Source organism: Hevea brasiliensis, chromosome 14 (genome assembly GCF_030052815.1).
Source record: "Hevea brasiliensis isolate MT/VB/25A 57/8 chromosome 14, ASM3005281v1, whole genome shotgun sequence".
Taxonomy (NCBI): Eukaryota; Viridiplantae; Streptophyta; class Magnoliopsida; order Malpighiales; family Euphorbiaceae; genus Hevea; species Hevea brasiliensis.
The window spans coordinates 8,445,801-8,469,167 of record NC_079506.1 but is presented as its reverse complement, the minus strand read 5'-3'; the positions used below and the strand labels follow the sequence as shown (position 1 = coordinate 8,469,167).

The 23,367-nt window shown below is 32.8% G+C and overlaps 4 protein-coding genes and 1 long non-coding RNA gene across 5 annotated transcripts; 4 read left to right on the top strand and 1 right to left on the bottom strand.

The window, feature by feature from the left end:
- Window positions 1-1,645, top strand: LOC131173128 (uncharacterized). Its single transcript, XR_009143375.1, has 3 exons — window positions 1-137; window positions 229-743; window positions 1,287-1,645. It is a non-coding gene; the product is annotated as an uncharacterized LOC131173128 (long non-coding RNA).
- Window positions 1,646-7,038: 5,393 nt separating this feature from the next.
- On the top strand, window positions 7,039-11,016 carry LOC110642078 (disease resistance-like protein DSC1). The gene is made up of 3 exons (XM_058135657.1): window positions 7,039-7,637; window positions 9,097-10,302; window positions 10,393-11,016. Exons 2-3 carry the CDS (start codon window positions 9,703-9,705, stop codon window positions 10,849-10,851), a joined length of 1,059 nt encoding a protein of 352 aa, XP_057991640.1. The 5' UTR covers window positions 7,039-7,637; window positions 9,097-9,702; the 3' UTR covers window positions 10,852-11,016.
- Window positions 7,156-9,662, top strand: LOC110642075 (disease resistance protein RPV1-like). The gene is made up of 5 exons (XM_058134197.1): window positions 7,156-7,637; window positions 7,839-8,964; window positions 9,097-9,396; window positions 9,487-9,573; window positions 9,618-9,662. The coding sequence occupies exons 1-5, from the start codon at window positions 7,156-7,158 to the stop codon at window positions 9,660-9,662; spliced, it is 2,040 nt and encodes a 679-aa protein (XP_057990180.1).
- A 2,706-nt stretch (window positions 11,017-13,722) lies between the features above and the next one.
- Window positions 13,723-17,864, top strand: LOC110652946 (disease resistance protein RPV1). Its single transcript, XM_058135104.1, has 5 exons — window positions 13,723-14,302; window positions 14,475-15,573; window positions 15,696-16,927; window positions 17,011-17,618; window positions 17,694-17,864. The coding sequence occupies exons 1-3, from the start codon at window positions 13,824-13,826 to the stop codon at window positions 16,026-16,028; spliced, it is 1,911 nt and encodes a 636-aa protein (XP_057991087.1). The 5' UTR covers window positions 13,723-13,823; the 3' UTR covers window positions 16,029-16,927; window positions 17,011-17,618; window positions 17,694-17,864.
- A 2,464-nt stretch (window positions 17,865-20,328) lies between these two features.
- On the bottom strand, window positions 20,329-23,104 carry LOC131173242 (probable receptor-like protein kinase At1g11050). Its single transcript, XM_058135243.1, has one exon. The coding sequence runs from the start codon at window positions 22,982-22,984 to the stop codon at window positions 21,005-21,007; it is 1,980 nt and encodes a 659-aa protein (XP_057991226.1). The 5' UTR covers window positions 22,985-23,104; the 3' UTR covers window positions 20,329-21,004.
- Window positions 23,105-23,367: the final 263 nt, after the last annotated feature.

Below are 23,367 nucleotides of genomic sequence, written 5' to 3'. Positions count from 1 at the left end.
ACGAGCACAAAGACGAAGATGAAGATGAACACGAACAAGACACATATCTTGACTTTCAAAATTCCATGAATTTGGATAAGGATGTATGTGAGAAAGTAAAGAAGTGCATATTTGAAACGCATCTGTTGGAAACAAAGGTATGCTTCCCTTTCTCAGCAGTTACAAGGATCATCACGATAAGTTTGATTTTCTTTTTTCATAAAATAATTTATAATCTTCATGGTACAGATTGTTAAATTATGCATATTTAGGGATGAAGTGCCTCAAAAGATGGAATAAAAGGACCAGAGAGGATCTTCTCTTTCATTCAAAATAGATCGGCCTAACTTGATTGGTTTTTCGTTTTGCGCTGTTTGTGATCCCGAAAATTATTTGGGTGATGATATGGCTGACATTACTTGCGAAGCCCAATTCATAGATAAATCTGGACATAGCAGTAAAGAATTCCGTTTCGAGTGGGTGACTGTGAAAGATGTTAATTTATTATGTTCAGAACATGTGTTCCTTTGGAATGACTGGTTCGACATGGTAGATGGTCCTGTTGAGGTCTCATTCCAGTTCTTCATGAACAGGGGGTTCTTCGAGCCACAATATCATGAGGATCGTGATTATGAGGCTGTAATTAAGTGTGGGGTGCATCCTATGTTTGAAGAAGATGAAGACGACGAAACATATCTTACAGATTGAAAGAAGACCAAAAACCTTCTCATACACAGGATAAATCAGATTCAGAATGACAGCAGGTAAAGGAATTTATTATCCGGTGTTTTGTCATTCATAATTTATTTACTCTTACTTTTGCTGCACTACCACCTTCCTGAACAATATTTTCTGTCCCATATTCTATTTATATTTTCTTACTAGTGCTATTTTTTTTTTCAATTATTCTGTTTAATATTCACTGTTTGACTGTTATATGCACTCATATTTGATGGGGTTTTATTGCTAGACTAATATATTATGTTGCCTTTCCTAATTTTATTGATTTTCAGTTATTTCTTGATGAGCAATTTATTATGCATGATCTTTCACATGAATAGATTGTAAGGTTTGATAAATAAGTGTAGTTTAGAATTCAACTTTGAAATTTATTTCTTAAATTTAAAATACCATAATAAACTCTAATAATTGCAACTTGATTCAGCTTTGAAATCATGATATTGTGAAAATTCTTCAATTGAACTGCATTTTTTTAATTGGAGAACTCACCACAACCGGTGCTATACTATTTAAGAGTTCAAATCAATATGAGTTTCTTGTTTATGCTGCTTGATCTTGTCTTGTAGGTCTCTTCTTTGGTTGCAGATTTGGGGTTTGGAGACTTTTGTGTGTGACTTTTCTGCACATTTTGCTGCAGCTCTCGACTTGGTTTTGTTGCTGCCTAGACCTGTGGCTTTTGTTCTTCTGGCATTTGTTTGGTTGTGTATCCTGGACTTTTGTTTGCTGTCTTTTGTAATGCAACTTTGATGCTAACTTGTTAGTGAGTTTTTTTCACCTTTCTTTTCAGATTTTTTCACTTAGCATGCTGTTGCCTAAGTTGGATGTAAGGGGGAAGTCTATCGGCTTGATTTAGTTGGTGATATCCATGCTAAGTTTTTCCTGAATTCCATTTATAAATAAAATGTTGCCAAGTTTTTGGATTTCATTCCATTTATTATTTGATAGTTAAAGATGTTAGATCATTTTGAAGATGCCCATCTACCCTCATGCTTTTGTATATTTCCATGTACCAGTATATATCAACTGTGCAGGATTTAAATGTTTCAGTTCTAACTACGATACATGTTGTGAGCTGAGAAGTTACAGCAAATGCATTTTAAGAAATGGATATCACAAAATACACATCATATATGTATAAATTTACAGAAAAATTATAACAATCTATTCAATATACTTTGAGAGAAGTACTAAAGAGCAATTGTAGTACGGGGAGGAGTACTAAAGATCAATTCTTATGTCACACGGTCACGGTGATCTTATTTTGTGTGAACAGAGCCTATTATTAGTATGCTATGATGGTGACATCCATTATCAGGAAAAATTTGGGTTAAAAGGGAAGATTGAATTAGGAAGACGCAAGGAAAGAGCTCTATCGCTTAATCTATATATTTTATTGATTCGATCAGTCGCCATCTTAGAAATGTCTAGCCACTACTAGTAAAGTGAAAAAATAAAAGGCAAAAGCTTGTGAAAATTTATCCACCTGCCTAATTATGAGTGGCTTAATTGAGACTCAGTGGAACATAGTTTTCAGTTTAATTAGTAGATTTGAATAATGCTAAAGCAGTGAATTTTCTCTTTTTATGCACTTATTGTGGTTAAAAAAAGGATTTATTTTTAATTAATTAGGAATTTATAATGATAACATGTAATAATTAAACTTGGGATCATCATATGACTTTGTAATTTCCATTCATCTCAACCTCTATAATTTCAATTGTTATATTCTTTTTTATGATAATTTAATTAATTAGTCCTACATCATTGATACTAAGAATTAAACATTTTTATGAATTTTTTATATGGTCTTTTTAATTTATTCAGATTCAATTAAAATTTAAATTTTAAATCTCACAATAATTTTAAAATTTTGAAGTTAAGATGATGAGGAAAATTGCATGATGGATATTCTCATTTATTTTTATATTTCATAAACTGCTAAGATGATTTTTTATATTTTTTTTATTAGATATTACATACATATATAAAGTATTAAATATGGCTAAAGAGGAATATGAGAACAATATATATATATATATATATATATATATATATATATATATATATATATATATAACAAATAAGTAACTTTTACTATTTTTAAAATAAATTAAATTCAAAATTATGATATAAACCTGTTTTCCAATATCAAGGAAAAATAGATAAGGAAAGAGGAATTATACAGTATCACGGTGAGATTTCATGGAATGACAAATCAATAGAGAGTAAATATATATACGCAAGTGGATCCCATGAAATATATTAACTACTTGGATCTATATATTAACTAGTGAGATACGTTGTTGACTGATGATAGACAACTGCTGTTAAAGTCTCTTCTTGTTGAAAGTTATATTTCTTTCTTGTTATAACAGTAAAGAATTTGCATATTGTCACTTATGTGTAATTAGCTATAGCATTTATTTGGGCATCATTTCTTTCATGCTTGCTTGCACTATTATCTATAACTAGCCTTAGATCTTTTTTTTTTTTCAAATAAATTTTTAGAATCAAGAGAGAGTAAATGAATTTATGGTACCTTTTTAATTGAATTTTATTAATAGTTTCTTCAGGCTCAATATGGCACTTTGTGCATGAGATAGAGGGACTTAAATAGTTGAGTAAGAACTTCAAAAGGACTAGGAAATCTCTAGTCCAATGTTGTCCGGCCATTCACATACGTGCGGTAGTCTTATTATCTTATCTTTCATTTATAAAAATATATTTAAAATACATATTATTTTTTATTAATTTTTCATTTTTTACGTACACCATAAAAATAAATTTCTCATATTTTTTACGTTATTTAATTGAAACTGGATTTTATTAAATACTTAAAAAATTTTATATTCAATAATGAGGTCCATATGATATATCAAGCAGTAGGTACTCTTCGTGTGTGTATATATATATATTTGATGGGTGGACTATATATATAAATATATTTTTGATGGGTGGACTCAGACCCCAATTTTAATGAATAAGGATATGTATATATAAATGTTATTTTAACAAAAATAACATTTATATATAAATGAATTGTATTATAATTTTAATTTAAAAATAAATTTAAATTACACATAAATAAAAAGTTATTGAAGCTTAAAAATATTGTTTTATAAACAAATATTAAACAATAAATGTTAAATTCATTCAATTATTATAAATATTAAAACGATATTTTACAGTAATGAAAAAATATAATAATTATAAACAATTTTTGTCACACCCATTCTCCTAATTAAAACATGAGAAACCTGAAACTAAACTATAGTTTTCTTATAAATAACTGATCAACTAACTATAAATACCTCATATAAACATAATTTTTTTCCAAGTGACTAATTAAATATATTAATAAATCAATTATATATTAAGACATCATATTTACAAATATTATTTCGGATTCAAATATTTAGAGAACTACAAAGAGGGACATTGAAAGCAAAGAAAATAAAATTTCACCTAATTTGGGCCGCACCCGAAGGCTTACGTATCTTCATTTTTACACGGAGGATCAGATCCACATAGTTCTTAATACATATGATAAATTTAGTGTTATAACTTCACTCAATTGAATTATCCATATAACAAGGGAACTCCCACAATTAACATGTTATCTAAAAGTCTCTAAAGTTCTACTAAAATTTTGACATCTCACTTAAACTAGGATTGTTTTGTTTCCCCCTATCAAAATTTCTTTTACATACAGCCTTTAGTAGGCACCATAATCACAAGCTTTAAAGCTTAAGTCCAATAGTTTGCATTTTATAGTCCATCATTTAAGACAAGAAAAAAAAAATGTTTCCAATGAGAAATACAACATTAAATTTATCTCGAACACTGTATGAAATAAATAAATAAATAAATGGAAGTATAGAATAAAAATAGCATACTCATTTTAGTATATTTCAAAGATTTTCTAGATGATGCGCTTGATTATTACTCATATCAAAAGTAAATTAAATATGCATATTTTTCCTTTGAGTACAAAAGGCCTTGTGGGTGTAGCTTGTCACTTGAGATGGTCCACTCATTGTCCTATGGCTAAAATCTGAAAAGAAAAGAAAAATATAAATTTGGTTTCTTAGCTTCTTCGTCCATCTTTTCTCTCTCTCTCTCTCTCTCTCTCTCTCTGTCTCTCTTTTTATAAGTCAATATCACACTTGTTAGAATGTGAATGCAAGAGAAGCAATTTACTAGAATTTATCAAGTCTACCACCATAGCATGGCCAGGAAAGATACATGTAGGAATAACAAATTACAAATAAAAAGAATTCATATTTCACTACATGAGCTCATATAAAATATTTGCTATAGTTTCATTGTATAACTATTGATCAATTATTATCACTAAGGTCAACCATGAAAACTACACCTAGTTTACTTTAAACTTTGTCAGAATGGATTAAAAAAAAGACTGACATGTACTTCTATAGAGTATAACCTGGTTTGAAATGTCTTATTCTTGCTCAAAATTCAATATTTTCAGGTTATAGAAATGAACTGCAATAGACTAGTTCAATTGTTTATAACTTTATGCATGCACTTGAATAACTTTGCACCAGCCTAAGCCTCATTCACATTCATCAATGTTTGTCATGCACAGAAATGAAGAAAACAGATAATTTCAGGGGATATCTTGATCATGTAAATCCATTCAGGTATTTTATAGTTTCTAGATTCTTTTAATTACAAATTTAACTTAAATGAGCACACCCGTAGTCCACTAAAGTAGCATCATTTATGATAGATAAGAAAAAGACCATGCAAAACCAATGGAAATAAGGTACTTTAATAAATATAAACATGGTTATAATTAACAACCAGCTGCAATATTAATAAGAAAATTTAATAGCCACTGCACCTCAAAGAGTAAATGTTTGTCTAGTATTTAAGCATGAGAAAAATTGCAATTATGATACAAACAAGCTCAAACAAAACTAGCCAAAACATAGCAGAAATATGGCATGCTCTATAATCGATGGCATTAAAGTTTTGATACTTTCATAATTTCACTAAACTAGTCCTCCCAATAATTTTTTTTCTTAAATAATATAAAGAAAACTCACAATTGAGTTGAGGAAATCATCCAAGCCAAGTTGAGTTTTGGAATTTCCCCTTCACTTTCCTTGACTTAGATGGGTTCCTTTTGTTGAGAATTTAACCAAATCTTTGGTCGAGTGTTGTTGCAGAAATTTTCCTGTTCCCTCTCCCTATTTTCGCACTCCTCTACTTTATCCCTTCTCTCTTCTTTTTCATTTGAACTAATGGCTAGAGAGGTTTCATTGGTACATATAGCGATGAGAGTGGAGTTGGCTGCACTAGAAATTGGAGGGAAAAATATGACAGCCACACAACTCTTTCGTTCAATTTTAGTGTTTTCAGGTGGAGATTGCAGTAAATCAATTGGTTATGGACAACTACGGGTGAGGAAATGCTACTAGAGATGAAAATGGACAATGATAAGAGGGAAATTCCACCGAAAATTTGTTGGGGTTCGAGGTCTAGGTCATGGCCTGGCCAAATCTTCTTACTTTCCCTCTTTTTCCCCGATTCTAGACTCTTTCCCTTTTCTTTTCATTTCTTTTCTTTTCTTTTTTTTTTTTTTTAATTTTCTGGAGAGGGTCCACGTTACCTTATTATGTGGAAGAAAAAGCAGTAAGCTGTCCACTTTTTTTTAAATTTCACCTTTGTCCTTCAACTCTTTAAAAATTAAATTTTTAACCTCAAAACTTCCAATCCCATTTATAGGTCCAATTTCAAACTAAATATGCTCCCCAAAACTTCTAATTTTTTTTTCCCATATTCTAATACATCTATTTTTATTACTTTCAAGAATTGCGGTGTTACAATTTTACTCAAGTCTAGAGGTATACAGTAAATAGAAAAAGATTTTTTGACAAAATGATTTTCCTTTAAAAAAATTTCATAATAAAGAATAAGGTCCATAAAATATCGGTTTAATTAAAGCAGTGAATTTTCCTTCTTGTCTAACTACGCACCTATTGTGGTTAAAAAAATTACTTATTTTCAACTAATTAAAAATTAATAATGATTTTGCACTTGCTTACCTACAAAAAATAAAGAATTAATAATGATTAACATGTAATAAGAAGTCACATTATGTGTTTCATTTTTTTATGATAATTTACTTCATCAGACTTACATCTTTTATGCTGAAAATTAATTATTTTTATATCTTCAATTCATGTTCCAGTAATAATATGTTCCTTCCTAGAAAGTGCATGGGGTGTTTCCAATTATATATCTTCATTTTCTTTCTTTGTTTAATTTACATCATTCCTAATCTGCTTTTCATAAAATTTCTTTCGTGTCTCAGATTTTATAGTTTACCAAAATAGTAATCTATAGTATTTTGCTCTCTTTACCTTCTTCAAACTCAGTTGCACAACCCTTCTTTTATCACTTATCATGGCTTCTAGTTCTTCAACCCCTCCCTGCAACTATGATGTTTTTATTAGTTTTAGAGGCAAAGATATTAGAGAGGGTTTTCTCTCCCATCTCTTTGATGCTTTGCAGCGAAAACAAATCAATGCCTTCTTGGATGAAAACCTTTGTAAAGGAGAAGATATCTCACCTGCTCTTTTGGAAACAATTGAAGGTTCTTATGTCTCAATAGTAGTTTTCTCTCAAAATTTTGCAGATTCTCCATGGTGCTTCGATGAGCTTGTGAAGATACTTAAATGCAAAGGAACTTTAGGACAAATAGTCCTACCAATTTTTTACCATGTAGATCCAACTGACGTTCAAGATCTCACAGGGAATTTTGGGAAGGCATTTGCTGTGGCAAAGCATGGAGAAGAACTCAAAGGCTGTTTAGACAAGGTGGAAGAATGGCGCCATGCTTTGATGGAAATAAGCAATTTATCAGGATGGGATTCACGGAATTTCAAGTAATTCAATTAATTTTTTTTTTAATATTCTTATTTTTGTTTATATACATATGTGTGTGTTAATCCAAATATAGACACTGCTAATATGGACATCGATTTTGTTACCGTAATCTAAAATCAAAACATATTAGTTGTGTTTTACTTGATTAGAAGTGAGTCCATCATTTTGACTTACTAGCATTTGTTCTTCATATGTATCAGGTCTGAATACAAACTAGTTGAGGAAATAGCCAATAATGTTTTGGAGAAATTAAGTCTCATCTCTTCAAGTGATTCTTACAATGACAATTTAGTTGGAATTGATTCACGTGTGAAGAAAGTGGAATCCTTGTTAGGTATTGAATCAATAAATGATAAAAGGGTCATAGGAATTTGGGGAATTGGAGGTATTGGCAAGACAACTATTGCTAGTGAAGTATTTAATCGACATATGGCTAAATTTGATAGTCACTATTTTGTTGATAATGTCAGAGAGGAGATGAGAAAACAGGGATCAATTGTTTTACGGAATGAAGGACCAATTGTTTTACGGAATGAAATCATTCATCAATTATTAGAAGGAAAAAATTTACACATAAATACACTTCAGTTACCTGCTTTCATTAGGAGAAGACTTCAGAGTAAAAAGGTTGTCATTGTTTTTGATGATATGGATGATCCAAACCATTTAAAACTTTTAGCAGGAGAGTGTGTTTTGCACCATAATGGAAGTAGAATCATTGTAACTAGTAGAGATAGGCAAGTGCTTAAGAATGTTTGTACTGAGGGATATATATATGAGGTTGAAAAATTAATTGATAATGAAGCTCTTTGTCTCTTTAGCTTGTATGCCTTCAAACAAAATCATCCCAAGAAAGGATATGAGAATATATCGGAGGAGGTGATAAGATATGCTCAAGGCATTCCATTGGCTCTTAGAATTTTAGGCTCTGATTTGTATGACAAGGAGATTGAAGAATGGGAAAGTGAGTTGAAAAAATTGAATGAAATTCCTAATAAGGATATTCAAGCAGTTTTGAGAAGAAGTTATGACAACCTAGAGCGTCATGAAAAGAGCACATTTCTTGATATTGCATGTTTTCTTAAAGGGGAGCCTAAAGATCATGTTGAGAGAATATTAGAAGGTTGTAATTTCTTTCCAAGAAGAGCAATAAGTCGTCTAATTGATAAATATCTTGTAACTATTTCATACGGTTACCGTGTAAATATGCATGACTTGCTACAACAAATGGGCAAGGATATTGTTTATGAGGAATCCAAACAGCTCGGAGCAGGCAGCAGGCTGTGGAAATATAAGGATATTTGTGATGTATTGAGAACAGATACAGTAAGACCAAACTAATCAATACATCTTCTTTCACTATCATATATATTTGAATTTTGTAAGAAAACTGTAGCTCTTATGAGACTTAAGTGCAATGGGTATATTGCATTGAGTTATCTTTTTTGTTATTATTAGGGAACTGAAAATGTTGAAGGCATATTACTTGACATGTCTGGGAATGGATATTTGGATCTAAGTTCCACAGCCTTCATCAAGATGCGCAAGCTTAGATTCCTCAAATTCTTCTATGCTCCTTATTCCAGAGAAGGCCAAGTGCTGCTTCCTAGAGGCCTTGAATTTCTACCAGAAGAGCTAAGATATCTTCACTGGGAAATATTCCCCTTGAAATCCTTGCCATTAAATTTTTGCCCAAAAAACCTTGTAGAACTTCACATGCCTCGCAGCAACCTCCGACAACTTTGGAATCGAGATAAGGCAATAATTATTGTACTACTTTATAAAATTTAGCTACATTTTGTGAATTTAATTAACATCTGCTAATTTCATTGATATTTTTCATTACAGGATCTTGGAAATCTGAAATTTTTAGACCTCAGCTACTCTTTGGAGCTGACCGGAGTTCCAGACTTGTCTAGCATCCCAAATCTTGAGGTTTTATATTTGAACGAATGTAGAAGCTTGATTGAGATTCCTAGGAGCATTGGCGAGTTGAAATTTCTAAAAAACGTTTCTCTCAGTGATTGCCAAAAATTGCACAGTATTCCTCAAAGCATCTGCAATATGAAATCTCTTACACGCCTTGATATCTCATATTGTTTGAATGTCAGAGTATTGCCAGAGAACATAGGGGATTTAGAAATGCTGAAGATACTTAATATATCTGGAAGTGGAATAAAAACATTACCATCCTCCATCAATCAATTGGGAAAATTGGAACAGTTATATTGTACGGGATGTGCAGGTTTGACATTGCCTCCTTTGACAGGTTTGTCCTGTGTGAGGGCAATTTATTTATATGGCTGCGGTATATTAGAAATTCCTCGGAGCCTTTGGTTTTTAGCGTCATTGGAAACGTTAGATTTAGGTAGAAACAATTTTGAGAGCATACCCGCAAGCATTAAACAACTATCTAATTTGAAGAAGCTTGAATTAGGAGGTTGCAAGAGACTTAAATTTTTACCAGAGCTTCCATGCTTAAAATACTTGGATGCATTGGATTGCACATCTCTGGAATCTGCATCAATATCATTCCTTTTCCTAGGACATGAAGACAAAGAAAAGGAAACGGATCTTGTGTTTCGTAATTGCATCAATATGGATAAGGACGTATATGAGAAAGTAATGGAGGATGTACTTGCAATGCATCTGTTCAAACACAAGGTATGCTTCCATTTCTCAGGTGCTACAAGGATCATCAAGATAAGTGTGGATTTTTTTTTCATAAAATGATTCATAATTTTCATGGTACAGATTGTTCATTTGTGTATTCCCGGGGATGAAGTGCCTCAAAGGATGAGATATAAGAACCAGAGTGGATCTTCTCTTTCATTCAGACTAGATCGTCCTAACTTGATTGGTTTTTGTTTTTGCGCTGTTTTTGATCCCAATAAGTGTTCTGGTTATCGATTTCTTGACATTCATTGCGAAGCCCAATTCATAGATAAATCAGGACATAGCAGTAAAAATGTCTATTCCTTGTTCGATATTGCATACATGAACGCTGATTGGTTATATTCAGAACATGTGTTCCTTTGGAATCACTGGTTCTTCAACATGGAAGATGGTTTCGTCGAGGCCTCATTTCAGTTCTACCCAACATATCCTGTGTTTGATTACGAGGCTATAATTAAGTGTGGGGTACATCCTATGTTTGGAGAAAAAGGAATAAATCATGAGAAAAAGGAAGAGGAACCACCACAGCGGAGATGAAAAGGAAGCAGATTCAGAAAGACAACAGGTAAAGGAATTTCTTATTTAGTGTGATACGAACTTAGGAGCAATATACCCCCAAAAGCTAGCTGTTGAGGTTGCATAGTCCAAATCCATATATACCCCATATTGAAATCCCATAATTGTAATCTTTTGCAGCTCTATCACCACAGTAGTCTTATGGTATATAACAATATAAATTTTAATTTATTTATTATAGTGTTTTGTGTTTACCCCAATACATTATGATTGCATATTGATGGGTTTTAGAAAGCAATGAATTCCAATGACTATTTATACAACCTAAATTTTACCAATTACTCTGTTCAGTGTTTACTGTTTCTACTATATATACGCGCATATTTCCTTTTTTTATCCATTGGTAAGCAATGAATTATTGTGGTGCATTTATCTCCTTCCATTTTCCATCTATTTGTATATACTTGTTTGTAATCTTTTGATTGCTGATTTATTCTTGGTATAATGAGAATGATATCTCCTTGTATAGGTTCGCAAGGACTAAGTTTGCTGTTAAAAAAAGGCTTGCAGGGGTCTAATTTGCTGTCAAAAGCTGCTTATTGGCAATTATAGCAACCTATGAGAAGATGATTTGTTGTACCAAGTACTCTTTTTCTGTGCTGCTATGAAGACTTGCAATGGCCTTTTTTCCTCTGAAACATTTCTATTTTGTTCTGTTAGTTCTTATTTTCGTTCTGTTGCTTTAGTTTAGTCAGGAGATCTTTCGAAATTGCAGTAGATATGAATCTAGATTTGACTCAAAATTCACCTAAAAATACATAGAAAGTTTTATGTTTGAACTGGAAAATTCTTGCCTAGAATAGAATCAGTAAACACGTAGGATCAATATATTTAATAAGTGCATCGTATTTTTGTATCTTGAATTCATAATGGATCAGGTTTAGATTTAAATAAGAAAAATCTATTTGAACTATTCTATTAACTCATTTACTTCATAAAAATATGTAGATATGAATATCGATTTGACTTAGTTTCTTCTCTCTACCTTCGTTTGGGAGCGTAGTATCCCCAACCTCTATTCACCTAAAATTTTTAATTAAAAAATAATTTATTCTAATAAAAATATATGATAATACTTATCAATTAAATATATACTTGCAATCAACAACTACTATTAGTAGATTAAAAAAAAAAAAGATTTTAATGCATTGGTACTGAAGTTATTTATAGGACTATAAAATTTTAAGTTAAAATTCTAATTAAAACCATATAAATAAAGAAAAATTATATATATTTGGTATTATTTATCATTAATCTATTAGTTTTATTTTTTTGTATTTTTGTTAAATATGAAGCATTCTGAGTATGCAAGAAGACGGGCGGAACTAGAATTTTATCATTGAGGGCCAAAAGTATGTACTAAAAAACTAAATGAAATCTTAATAAAAATATGGATACTAAAATAAAAATATTAAATATTAAGAGATCAAAATTAAATAGTATAGAAAATAGAAATAAAATTTACATAAAAAGTAGAAAGGCCAAGAAAAATATAAAAATATTGAAGGGGGCAAACAATAATTTTTTCAAAATAGACTAAAATATGTAGCTAAAATTTTAATTTAAAAAATTTTAAGAGTACAAACTCTAATTTTTTGAAAAATATATTAAATTTTATGGATAAAATTTTAATTTTTAAAAATATTGGGGGCCATGGCCGCTCCATCATTTGAGTAGTTCGCCCCTGCATGAAGATATATAGAAAATTCATAGATTTGGTTGCACAAATTCTGTTGAAAGGGTAATTTCTCAGACTTTAAAGCTTTGTTTTGAATAAATTATTAATTATGTTTGACTTTTATTTTTTTAAAATGAATTTTTTAAAATTAAAAGGAATTAATTTTTTTAATTTCAAATATGAGAATTGACTAAACAAAAATCAATTAAATTAAATTTTTATAAAATTTTAGATCAATCAGGAGGTAAATAAAATGTCAAAGCACCTCATTCAGGTGCAGGCTACATGCTGAGTTAAATTTGTGCATGTATTGCTGGCCTGATATGAGTAAACATATGAGAGTTGACTGGATGCAATTTCAACAATATAAGAATTCTATGGGGCATTTTGTGTAGAAAAGGTTGGGTCTATAATTACGATAAATTTTTGCTTAAATTGGTCTATTATAGACTTAAAATATAAATATATAATAGATGGATCTCACCATATATTTTGTGTCTTAGATCTATAGTAGATTTGTTCTATTTAAAAAAAAAATCCATTAACAAAATGTTTCTTTCAATTATAAAATTTATATATTTAATAGATAAAAATATTTTCTGTGAAATAAATAGAGTCTAATTATTTAGAGAATTTAAGAGAAATTGAGAAAGTATTAAGTATTAAAGAGAGTATAGAGAATAATTATATAGATAATTAGAGAATAATTATGTAAATAATTTGATATTTATATAAATAAATTAGAAATGGAGTGAGGTATTTATTAAGTTTTCTATATTTAAATCATCAGTTTGATTTAGTTTGGAACCATCAATTCCATTCAATTAAAATAACTGATTTACGATTCCTAAAAAATATAAACCTAAATCAAACCATAAAAGGGTAATATCAGTCCAGTATAAAAATCAATTTTAATTTTGATTGAATCAATTCTGATTTGGTTCCAATTTAAAATCAAAACGTAATTAGTTGGGTTTATATATTTGTTAATTATTATAAATTTATTAGGTATAATATTTTTAAAATTTTATAGAAAATTATAATTTTAAATTTTATTTTTAAGAATAATTTAAAAAAATAAGTAAATAAATTTTAATTTTGAAATTATATATTCAATTGAATTTTGCATTTTACCGAACAGTGTAAATGCCAGCAGTTCCTTCGTTCATTAGTTATCTTCATATAAAATAATATAGTGTTTTGCCCTCTTTACCTTCTTCAAACTCAGTTGCAGAGGCCTCTTTAATCTCTTACCATGGCTTCTACTTCTTCAACTCCTTGCAAATATGATGTTTTTATTAGCTTTAGAGGCAAAGATATTCGCGAGGGTTTTCTCTCCCATCTCTTTGATGCTCTGCAGCGAAAACAAATCAATGCCTTCTTGGATCAAAACCTCCGCAAAGGAGAAGAGATCTCACCTGCTCTCTTGCAAACAATTGAGGAATCATTTGTCTCAGTGGTAATTTTCTCTGAAAATTATGCAGATTCGCCGTGGTGCTTGGATGAGCTTGTGAAGATACTTGAATGCAAGAAAACATCAGGACAATTAGTCCTACCAGTGTTTTACCATGTAGATCCAGCCGATGTTCAAGAGCTGACTGGGAATTTTGGGGAGTCATTTGCAATTGCTAAGAATGGGGAAGAACTTAAAGGTTGTTTAGACAATGTGGAAGACTGGCGCCATGCTTTGATGGAAATAAGCATTTTATCAGGATGGGATTCACGGCATTTCAAGTAATTCAGTTAATTTTTTTTAATATTCTTGTGTGAGTGTGTGTGTGTGTGTGTAGACACTGCTAATATGGACATCGATTTTGATACCACAATCTAAAATAAAAACATTGTATTACTTTAGAAGTAAGCCTATCATTTTGACTTACTAGTGTTTGTGCTTCACATGTATCAGGTCTGAATCCAAACTAGTTGAGGTAATAGTAAATAATGTTTCGGAGAAATTAAGTCACTTCCCTTCAAGTGATTCTTACAATGATAACTTAGTTGGAATTGATTCGCGTGTGAAGAAAGTGGAATCATTGTTATGTATTGAATCAATAAATGACAAACGGGTCATAGGAATTTGGGGTATGGGAGGTATTGGCAAGACAACTATTGCTGATGAAGTATTTAGTCGAATTATGGATAAATTTGATGGTCACTGTTTTGTTGCAAATGTCAGAGAGAAGGTGAGAAAACAAACACCAGTTACTTTACGAGATAAAATCATTAATCAATTGTTAGGAGAAAAAAATTTACATATAAGCACACCTCGGTTGCCTGCTATCATTAGGAGAAGACTTCAGAGTAAAAAGGTAGTCATTGTTTTTGATGATGTAAATGATCCAAACCTTTTAAAGCTTTTAGCAGGAGACTGTGGCTTGTACCATAATGGAAGTAGGATCATTGTAACTAGTAGAGATAGGCAAGTACTTAAAAATGTTTGCTCTGAGGAATTTATATATGAGGTTGAAAAATTAATTGATGATGAAGCTCTTTGCCTCTTTAGCTTGTATGCCTTCAAACAAAATCATCCTAAGAAAGGATATGTGAATATATCGAAGAAGTTGATAACATATGCTCAAGGCATTCCATTGGCTCTTATAATTTTAGGCTCTAATTTGTGTGACAATGGGATTGAAGAATGGGAAAGTGAGTTGGAAAAATTGAAAGAAATTCCTGATATGAACATTCAAGCAGTTCTGAAAATAAGTTATGATAGACTAGAACGTCATGAAAAGAGCGTATTTCTTGATATTGCATGTTTCCTTAAAGAGGAGCCTAAAGATCGTGTTGAAAGAATATTAGAAGGTTGCTGTTTCTTTCCAAGAAGAGCAATAAGCCGTTTAATTGATAAATCTCTCATAACTGTTTCAGACAGTAAGGTAGGTATGCATGACTTGTTACAACAGATGGGTAAGGAAATTGTTTATGAGGAATCCAAACAGCTCGGAGCACGCAGCAGGTTGTGGAAATATAAGGATATTTGTCATGTATTGACAACAGATAGGGTAAGGGCCAAATTAATTAATATGTAGATTGTTTCAGTTTATATATATATATATATATATATATGTTGCAGCTCTCATAAGAATTAAGTGCAATTGCTATAATGTTAGCTGTTATTTATTAGGGAACTGCAAATGTTGAAGGCATATTACTTGACATGTCTGGGAATGGATATTTGGAGCTAAGTTCCACAGCTTTCATGAAATTGTGCAATCTTAGATTCCTAAAATTCTTCAATGTTACTCAATCCACACAAGGACAAGTGTTGCTTCCTAGTGGCCTTGAATTTCTTCCAGAAGAGCTAAGATATCATCACTGGGAAAGATACCCTTTGACATTCTTGCCATTAAATTTTTGCCCAAAAAATCTTGTAGAACTTCACATGCCAAGGAGCAACCTCATCCAACTTTGGAATCAAGAGAAGGCAAGAGTCATTGTTCTACTTTATAAAATTTAGCTACATTGTGTAAAGTTAATTAGCATCTGCTAATATTATTGATATTTTCATTACAGGCTCTTGGAAGTTTGAAATTTTTGGACCTCAGCTACTCTTTGGAGCTGACCAAAGTTCCAGACTTGTCTAGTGCTCCAAATCTTGAGTTTTTATGTTTGAGAGGATGTGAAAACTTGATTGAGATTCCTAGTAGCATTGGCAAGTCGAAATGTCTAAAAGAAGTTACTCTCCATGGATGCTCAAAATTGGATAGTCTTCCACAAAGCATCTGCAATCTGAAATCTCTTACACTCCTTGATATCTCAGATTGTTTTAATGTCAGTGGATTGCCAGAGAACATAGGGAATTTAGAATTGCTGAAGGACCTTTATATATCTGGAAGTGGAATAAAAACTTTACCATCCTCCATCAATCAGTTGGGAAAATTGGAAGATTTAAGATGTAGAGGATGTGAAGGTTTGACATTGCCTTCTTTGACTGGTTTGTCACGTGTAAGGGAAATTGATTTAAATGACTCTGGTATATTAGAAATCCCCCAGAGCCTTTGGTTTTTAATGTCAGTGAAAGTGTTATATTTAGCTGGAAACAATTTCGAGAGCATACCTCCAAGCATTAAACAACTATCCAAGTTGAAGTGGCTTGGATTAAAAGGTTGCAAGAGGCTTGCATGTTTACCCGAGCTTCCATGCTTAGAAGATTTGGATGCATCAGATTGCACGTCTCTGGAATCTGCATCAACTTCATTTCTTTTCCTAGAACATGAAGATGATGATGATGAAGAAGAAGAAGAAGAAGAAGAAGAAGAAAAACATCTTGAGTTTCGTAATTGCATCAATGTGGATAAGGAGATATATCAGAAAATAATGGAGGATGTATTGGAAACGCATCTGTTGAAACACAGGGTATGCTTCCTTCCTCAGGTGTTACATCACAACAAATGTGGATTTTATTTTTCATAAACTAATTTATAATTTTTGTGGTACAGATTGTTAATTTATGTATAGCTGGGGTTGAACTGCCTCAAACGATGAGATATAAGAACAAGAGTGGATCTTCTCTTTCATTCAGACTGGATAGGCCTAATATGATCGGTCTTTCTTTTTGTGCTGTTTTTAATCCCAAAAATTATTCTTGTGATCCTATGATTCAAATTAGTTGTAAAGCCCATTTCGTAGACAAGTCTGGACATAGCAGCAAAAATTTCTATTCCGATTTGCTGAATTTGAGAGTTGATCCTTATATTCAGAACATGTATTCCTTTGGAGCAACTTGTTCGACATGGAAGTGAATTTCGTTGAGGCCTCATTTCAGTTCTGCATTGACAAGCACTCATCCAAGCCCCCATATCCTGTGAATCGTGATTATGGGGCCATAATTAAGTGTGGGGTACATCCTATATTTCAAGATGATTATCTTTGCAGAGATGAAAAGAGAAGCAAAAATCAAGAAGACGAGGAAGAGGAACCTCCTCTTAAAAGATTGAAACAAGACCAAAAACTTTCTAAAAATTCCTCTTATACAGAGCATAAATCATGAGGAGACAAAGGAAGAGGAACCTTCTGTCCATCTAAACCAAATTCAGAATGACAACAGGTAAAGGAATTTCTTATTTGGTATTTTGGCATTCATAATTTATTTACTCTTAAAAGTACTTGCTATATTTTGCAGGACTACCACCACAGGAGATTCTTATATGCACACGTATTGATGGGTTTTATTGCTAGACTGATATATTATGTGAAAAAGTATGTTGCCTTACTGTATTATTTTACAATTGAATTTTATTATTGATTTTCTCTTATTGCTTGATGAGCAATAAATTCTAATGTCTTTGGTGCATTTATCTCCTTCCATTTTATCTATCGGCATAGGAAAATAGAAAGCAGTAGCACTTAAAATGTTTTTCCCTAAAAGAGAGAAAAGTAGAAGAGAAGGGAGGGCAGTTGAGGAGTTCTGACCTCCCATTTAAGCATATATTGATAAATTTGTTGAACCTCCGTATTCTGGAGGGAATTAATGCAAAACGATGATAAATAAATACAATCAGATGGATTTCATAATCTCCAAATTTTAGCTTTAGGTGATCGCCTACTCTGGTCAGATAACCAACTTGGCTAGCTAAGCTCCAGGGGCCAGAAGCTAGAGGTCTTGGACCTATAATTCAACTTCTCCCGAAGCATTCCCAATGAACTGTCTTAATTGACTAAACATGGAGAAATTGAATCTCTCTGGAAACCATCTGGCTGGTGAAATCCCTCACTGAAAAGTGAAAAGACTACACTTCTTTGTCTTGGTTAGGAGACCAGTTTGACACTTTTACGGTCTCCAGTTTCTTGGGCAATCAAAGATTGTGTGGTTCAGTTGTACAGCATTCTTTTTCTGATCAACCACAAACTACCGATCTTATCCTGAAGAATCCTCAAATAGCCCACTTGTTTTTGGACTCATTCCTGAGCTCACTTTTGGATTAATTGTTGGATCTACAACTGGGTTACTCTACTCCATCCACAGACTAAAGTTCCTGCAGAAGTTCATTAAGTTCTCTTTCCAAATGAACACAGAAAATCACCTGTCTCATATTGGTATGCCTCATAACGCTGAATTCCATTTATAAATAAATAAGGTAGGTACTAATGAGAGGGACTTGAAAAGATTATTTGATAGTTCAAGATGTTAGATCATTTTGAAGGTGCTTATCTGCCCACATGCTTGTGTATATTTCCATGCACCTGTATATATCAAGCGTGCAGGATTCAAATGCCTCAGTTATGACTAGGATACGTGTTGTGAGCAGAGGAAGCTACAGCAAATGCATTTTAAGAAATGGATATTACAAAATACACGTCATTTATGTAGAAAATTACAGAAAACATGCAACAATCTGTGCAATATACTTCGAGAGAAGTACTAAAGAGCAATTGTAGTACAGGGTGGAGTACTAAAGAGCAATTCTGATGCCAGTCAGCCATGGTGATCTTATTATGTGTGAACAAAGCCTGTTATTAGTATGCCATGATGGTGATATCCATTATCAGGAAAAACTTGGGTAAAAAAAGAAGATTGAATTAGGAAGATGCAAGGAAAGAGCTTTATCACTTAACCTACATATCATATTGATTTATCAGTCACCATCTTAGAAATGTCCAGCCACTACCAGTAAAAGGCAAAAGCTTATGAAAATTTATCCACCTGCCCAATCATTTTCAATGCAATGTCTATTTCCAGTCAATAAACATTGTCTATGCATTAGGCCACCTACTCATGCCTCAATTTTCAAGCATCATGCACACTCCTCTTCCCTTGCTTTGAATCAGTTTGATACCAAAAACTAGTAATTAACAATATCACAAGCACCATTCCTTCCTCCTGGAACAGAAGTCAAAGTTGATCAATAGTTCCAAAAACTTAAGCTATTAGAAATGTGAGAAAAATCTTATATCTTGTTCATATTGTAATACAAACCTTTCTTGGACAATCAAAACTTTGAGCTCCCATGACATGTTGAAGAAAGGGTATAATTTATTCTAGTCTCCCTGGAAAACCACTTCCCGTGTGAATGACAAACGCTCCAGGTCTATGGGATGGTGTACCAATACATTAGTTATAAAATATTAATAATTTCATGTCAATGAGGAGAAAGAAGAAGAAGACAATAAAAGGATGCAATGGTCTCATCATGAATAAAATAAGCTCAGTTTGTATGCTTCGAAGACGACCTTGAATATGAAATATATTAAATATTGAATTTATGCAGCCTACAAGATTTACCTTAAAAGCTCTGTTTTTTAAATGTTTCCTTATCTTGGAAAATGTCCAGAAATTCTTAGCAGCTGCAAAAGTAAGCTCTTATGATCAAAATACTTTGATTTTATTATTTTAGTTAACTTCCTCTGTCTGCTATCATTCTAAACCAGATTAAATATAATTCTAAAATATTACAACAGTAAAATCTCTTTCATACATTATAATATAAATCTTAAAGAAAACCTTTTCTAGTGTCAAAAGCACAATGAACTTTCACTCTAAATTTTCTTTTTACAGAAAGCCTTCGTGAACATCAAGCAAATAACGGAAAATGTAAAACTTTTGATGAAGTATTGAAACCCTGTGTTAGAGTTCAAAACGTTCCGGAAAACCTGCAAAAATGCATAACCATCAAGCTTCTTACTTGACAAGAGCCAATACAAAGAACTCTAATCTTTTTCCTTTCTATTTTTTATTTTTTTGATCCAAAGGAGGGCTGCATACCCAGAAGAAACAATCAGAGGAAACCTAAGCAGCAGCTATACAAGGCCACAAAAGATTATATGAAATATTTCCTTTTATTTTACAAGTCACAAACTGAAAACAGGCAATGACAAAAGGAATAAGAGAAAACACGTAAGATATTTACATTCTAATGCATAGAGTATATGAAATATTGAAATTACATAGTGATTTCATATCGATTTTCTTTTTATAGATATTCTAAATGCGGTCGTACTGTTGTCTAACAACATCCTAAGTGAAGATAAAAAAAAAAAAATCAAAAAACAAGAAATCTTCATTTACAAGGCAGTTGCTGATTCCAAATTATCATTTGAATCCATTTTCTAGATGTTCCAACTTTAGTCATGCATTCCTGGATTGGTAAGAAAAGAGACCATTAGGTCATACCCCTCTTCAAAGCTTCAATTACGCTAATAAGTCACATAGGCCACTTTGGATGCATCAGAACATATAGTATTCTTGTTTATGATCCATGCACACTGTCAGAAATTGGCAGGCTCAGACTCTAGCGCTCTTAACTTGAGGTCTTTAGACATGCACCCACATGGTAATGGAGATCCATTTCATTGTTCAAGACTTCTTATTTCGTGTTCATTTTCACTATAACACACTCTCTTGAATCAACTGAAGAAATGATCGCACATAAACATGGCTCCACTTTCCTATATCCATTTAGGTAATGCAAAATATGAAATTCCGAACTTTCTGGCTTACCTGAGCATGTCTCCAATATTCACTCGTGGAAAGCTCAGTGCTGGGGAGATGCTGAAGTTATTACCATCACCAAAAGAGGAAGGATGGCTAAGAGGCATTGGCCGATCGGGAATGGATGGAACTTCAATATCTCCTTCCAACATTTTCAGAGCATCTAATATAGTAGGCCTTAAGGCAACCATCACATGAGCACACAATATCCCAACAAGCACAAACCTCTCCATTATGGCCTTCGGATTCGAATTTGAAAAATCCCCATCTCTTAGCAAAGAAGCATCCAAGGCATCTTCTACTTTTCCAGCTTTCACCAATGACCAAACCGAGTCAGTGATCAAAAGAGCACGTGGCGACCCTGGCGAAGAGAAATCAAGAGCTTTTCTCCCACACATTACCTCCAAAACAACAATCCCAAAGCTATAAACATCACTCTTCTCAGTCAGTTGCCCATAAAGAGCATATTCAGGAGCCAGGTATCCATGAGTTCCAGCCACTCTTGTAGTGAGATGAGACTGACCTTCTTTACTCTGCTTTGCCAACCCAAAATCAGCCACTCTTGCTCTCATGTCAGCATCTAACAATATATTTGTCGCCTTAATATCTCTATGATATATTGCAGGCTTCACTCCATAGTGCAAATAAGCTAATCCCTTTGCCACATCCAAAATTATGCTCTTCCTTTGAGGCCATGTCAATAGTTTCTTCCTGGTTTGATCATCAAATGATGGAAACAAAAGATCATCAAGATTCCCGTTAGGCATGTAATCATAAACAAGATACCTTTGACTCCCTCTTTCAGTGCAATTCTCTTCTTCATCAACCACACAACACCCTCTAAGAGGCACCAGATTCCGGTGCTTCAAATTGCTGATAATCTCAACTTCATTGCAAAACTCTGCATCACCTTGAAAATCTGATTCTATAATCCTCTTAACAGCTACAGTTGTCCCATCAGACAAAATCCCCTTGTAAACAAAACCAAACCCTCCTCTACCGATAAAATTCTTCTGGGAAAAATTTTCTGTAGCTTTCTCAAGATCATGAATCTTCAACCAAATGGATCCAGTATTTGGCCTCAGTCTTGGCCTAGACCCTTGTTCCTCCAAATCAAAGGGAAAACTAGAATTATTTTTCCTCCTCCGTTTCTTATCATACCAAAAATACAATCCTGACAAACTAGAAATGACCAAAATAGCAACACTAACACCAGTTAAGCCAAAAACAAGAGCAGAATGACCTTTATTAGATGAAACCATATTAGATTCCAAGTCTAACCCAAATATACATGTAACAGCACCATCGCTTTCAGGACCAAACTCATTAACAATACCAGCAGCATACAGAACTGTAAAGTGAAAACAATCTGTCGCATGAGTTTGATTACCATCAATTGATAACAGCTTAGATTGAACCTTAAACCCAGCGGCCACACATGCACTGCAAGATATAAGATCAACAAGATCAGGCCTGCAAGCAGAGTCAAGAACAGTTGATTTACCCAATTTAGTAACCCAATCCTGAGAAGTCTGCACATGGGCACATATATTAGGAGTTAAGACAAAATGCATAGGGTCCAAACAGTGAGACACAATATCATCAGCCAAAGAGATAGAGCTGAGCTTTGCTTGATAATCTTGAAGACAAGAAACAGAGGTGGGTAAGCTAGGAAGATGAAAGTAAGAGGTTTGCTTGAGACGCTGAGCAAGGCCTACCCCAAAGAGGGACAGAAGAGTCATGCAACATGAATCCTTATTGGTCATATCAATTTCGGAATTGGCACTATCATTTTTGGATGGCTGGTAATTTTGGCAAGTGGTTTTGTTCCATGGGATTCTCAAGACATAGTTAAGGTCCATGGGGCATTGTGATGACAAATTATTTTGGGCAGTAGGAAGAGAGGTTATAGTAGTTTCATGGGTAGGGGAGATAATAGCAGAAAGAGAGAGTAACAAGAGAAGAAGCAAATCAATATTGGCCATTTCTATACTTGGCCTCAAGATTTTGCTTGGGTTATGCGCTGGTTAATGGATTCTGAGTTCCGTGTTCTAGTTTGCAAGATATGCAAGTTAGGGAAGGAAATCTTTTAAACAGGAAAATATAAAATAAAATAAAATAAAATAAAAAAGAGGGATTTTTTTTTTTTGGGTTGAATGCTCAAATTAGAGTTTGTGAAATGACGAGGAAATGACAATCTTGGTTTGGTCAATATTTCTCTCTCACACACACACGACGGATTCTGCTCTGGCTGCAGCCGCCTGCTGGCTTGCTGTTACACACAGAGAGTCTTGGAATCTTGAGTCGGCGTTGGTGCCACTCCCTGAGCTTGCAAGTTGGAGGAGGACTCCACATGCAGACAAACAGA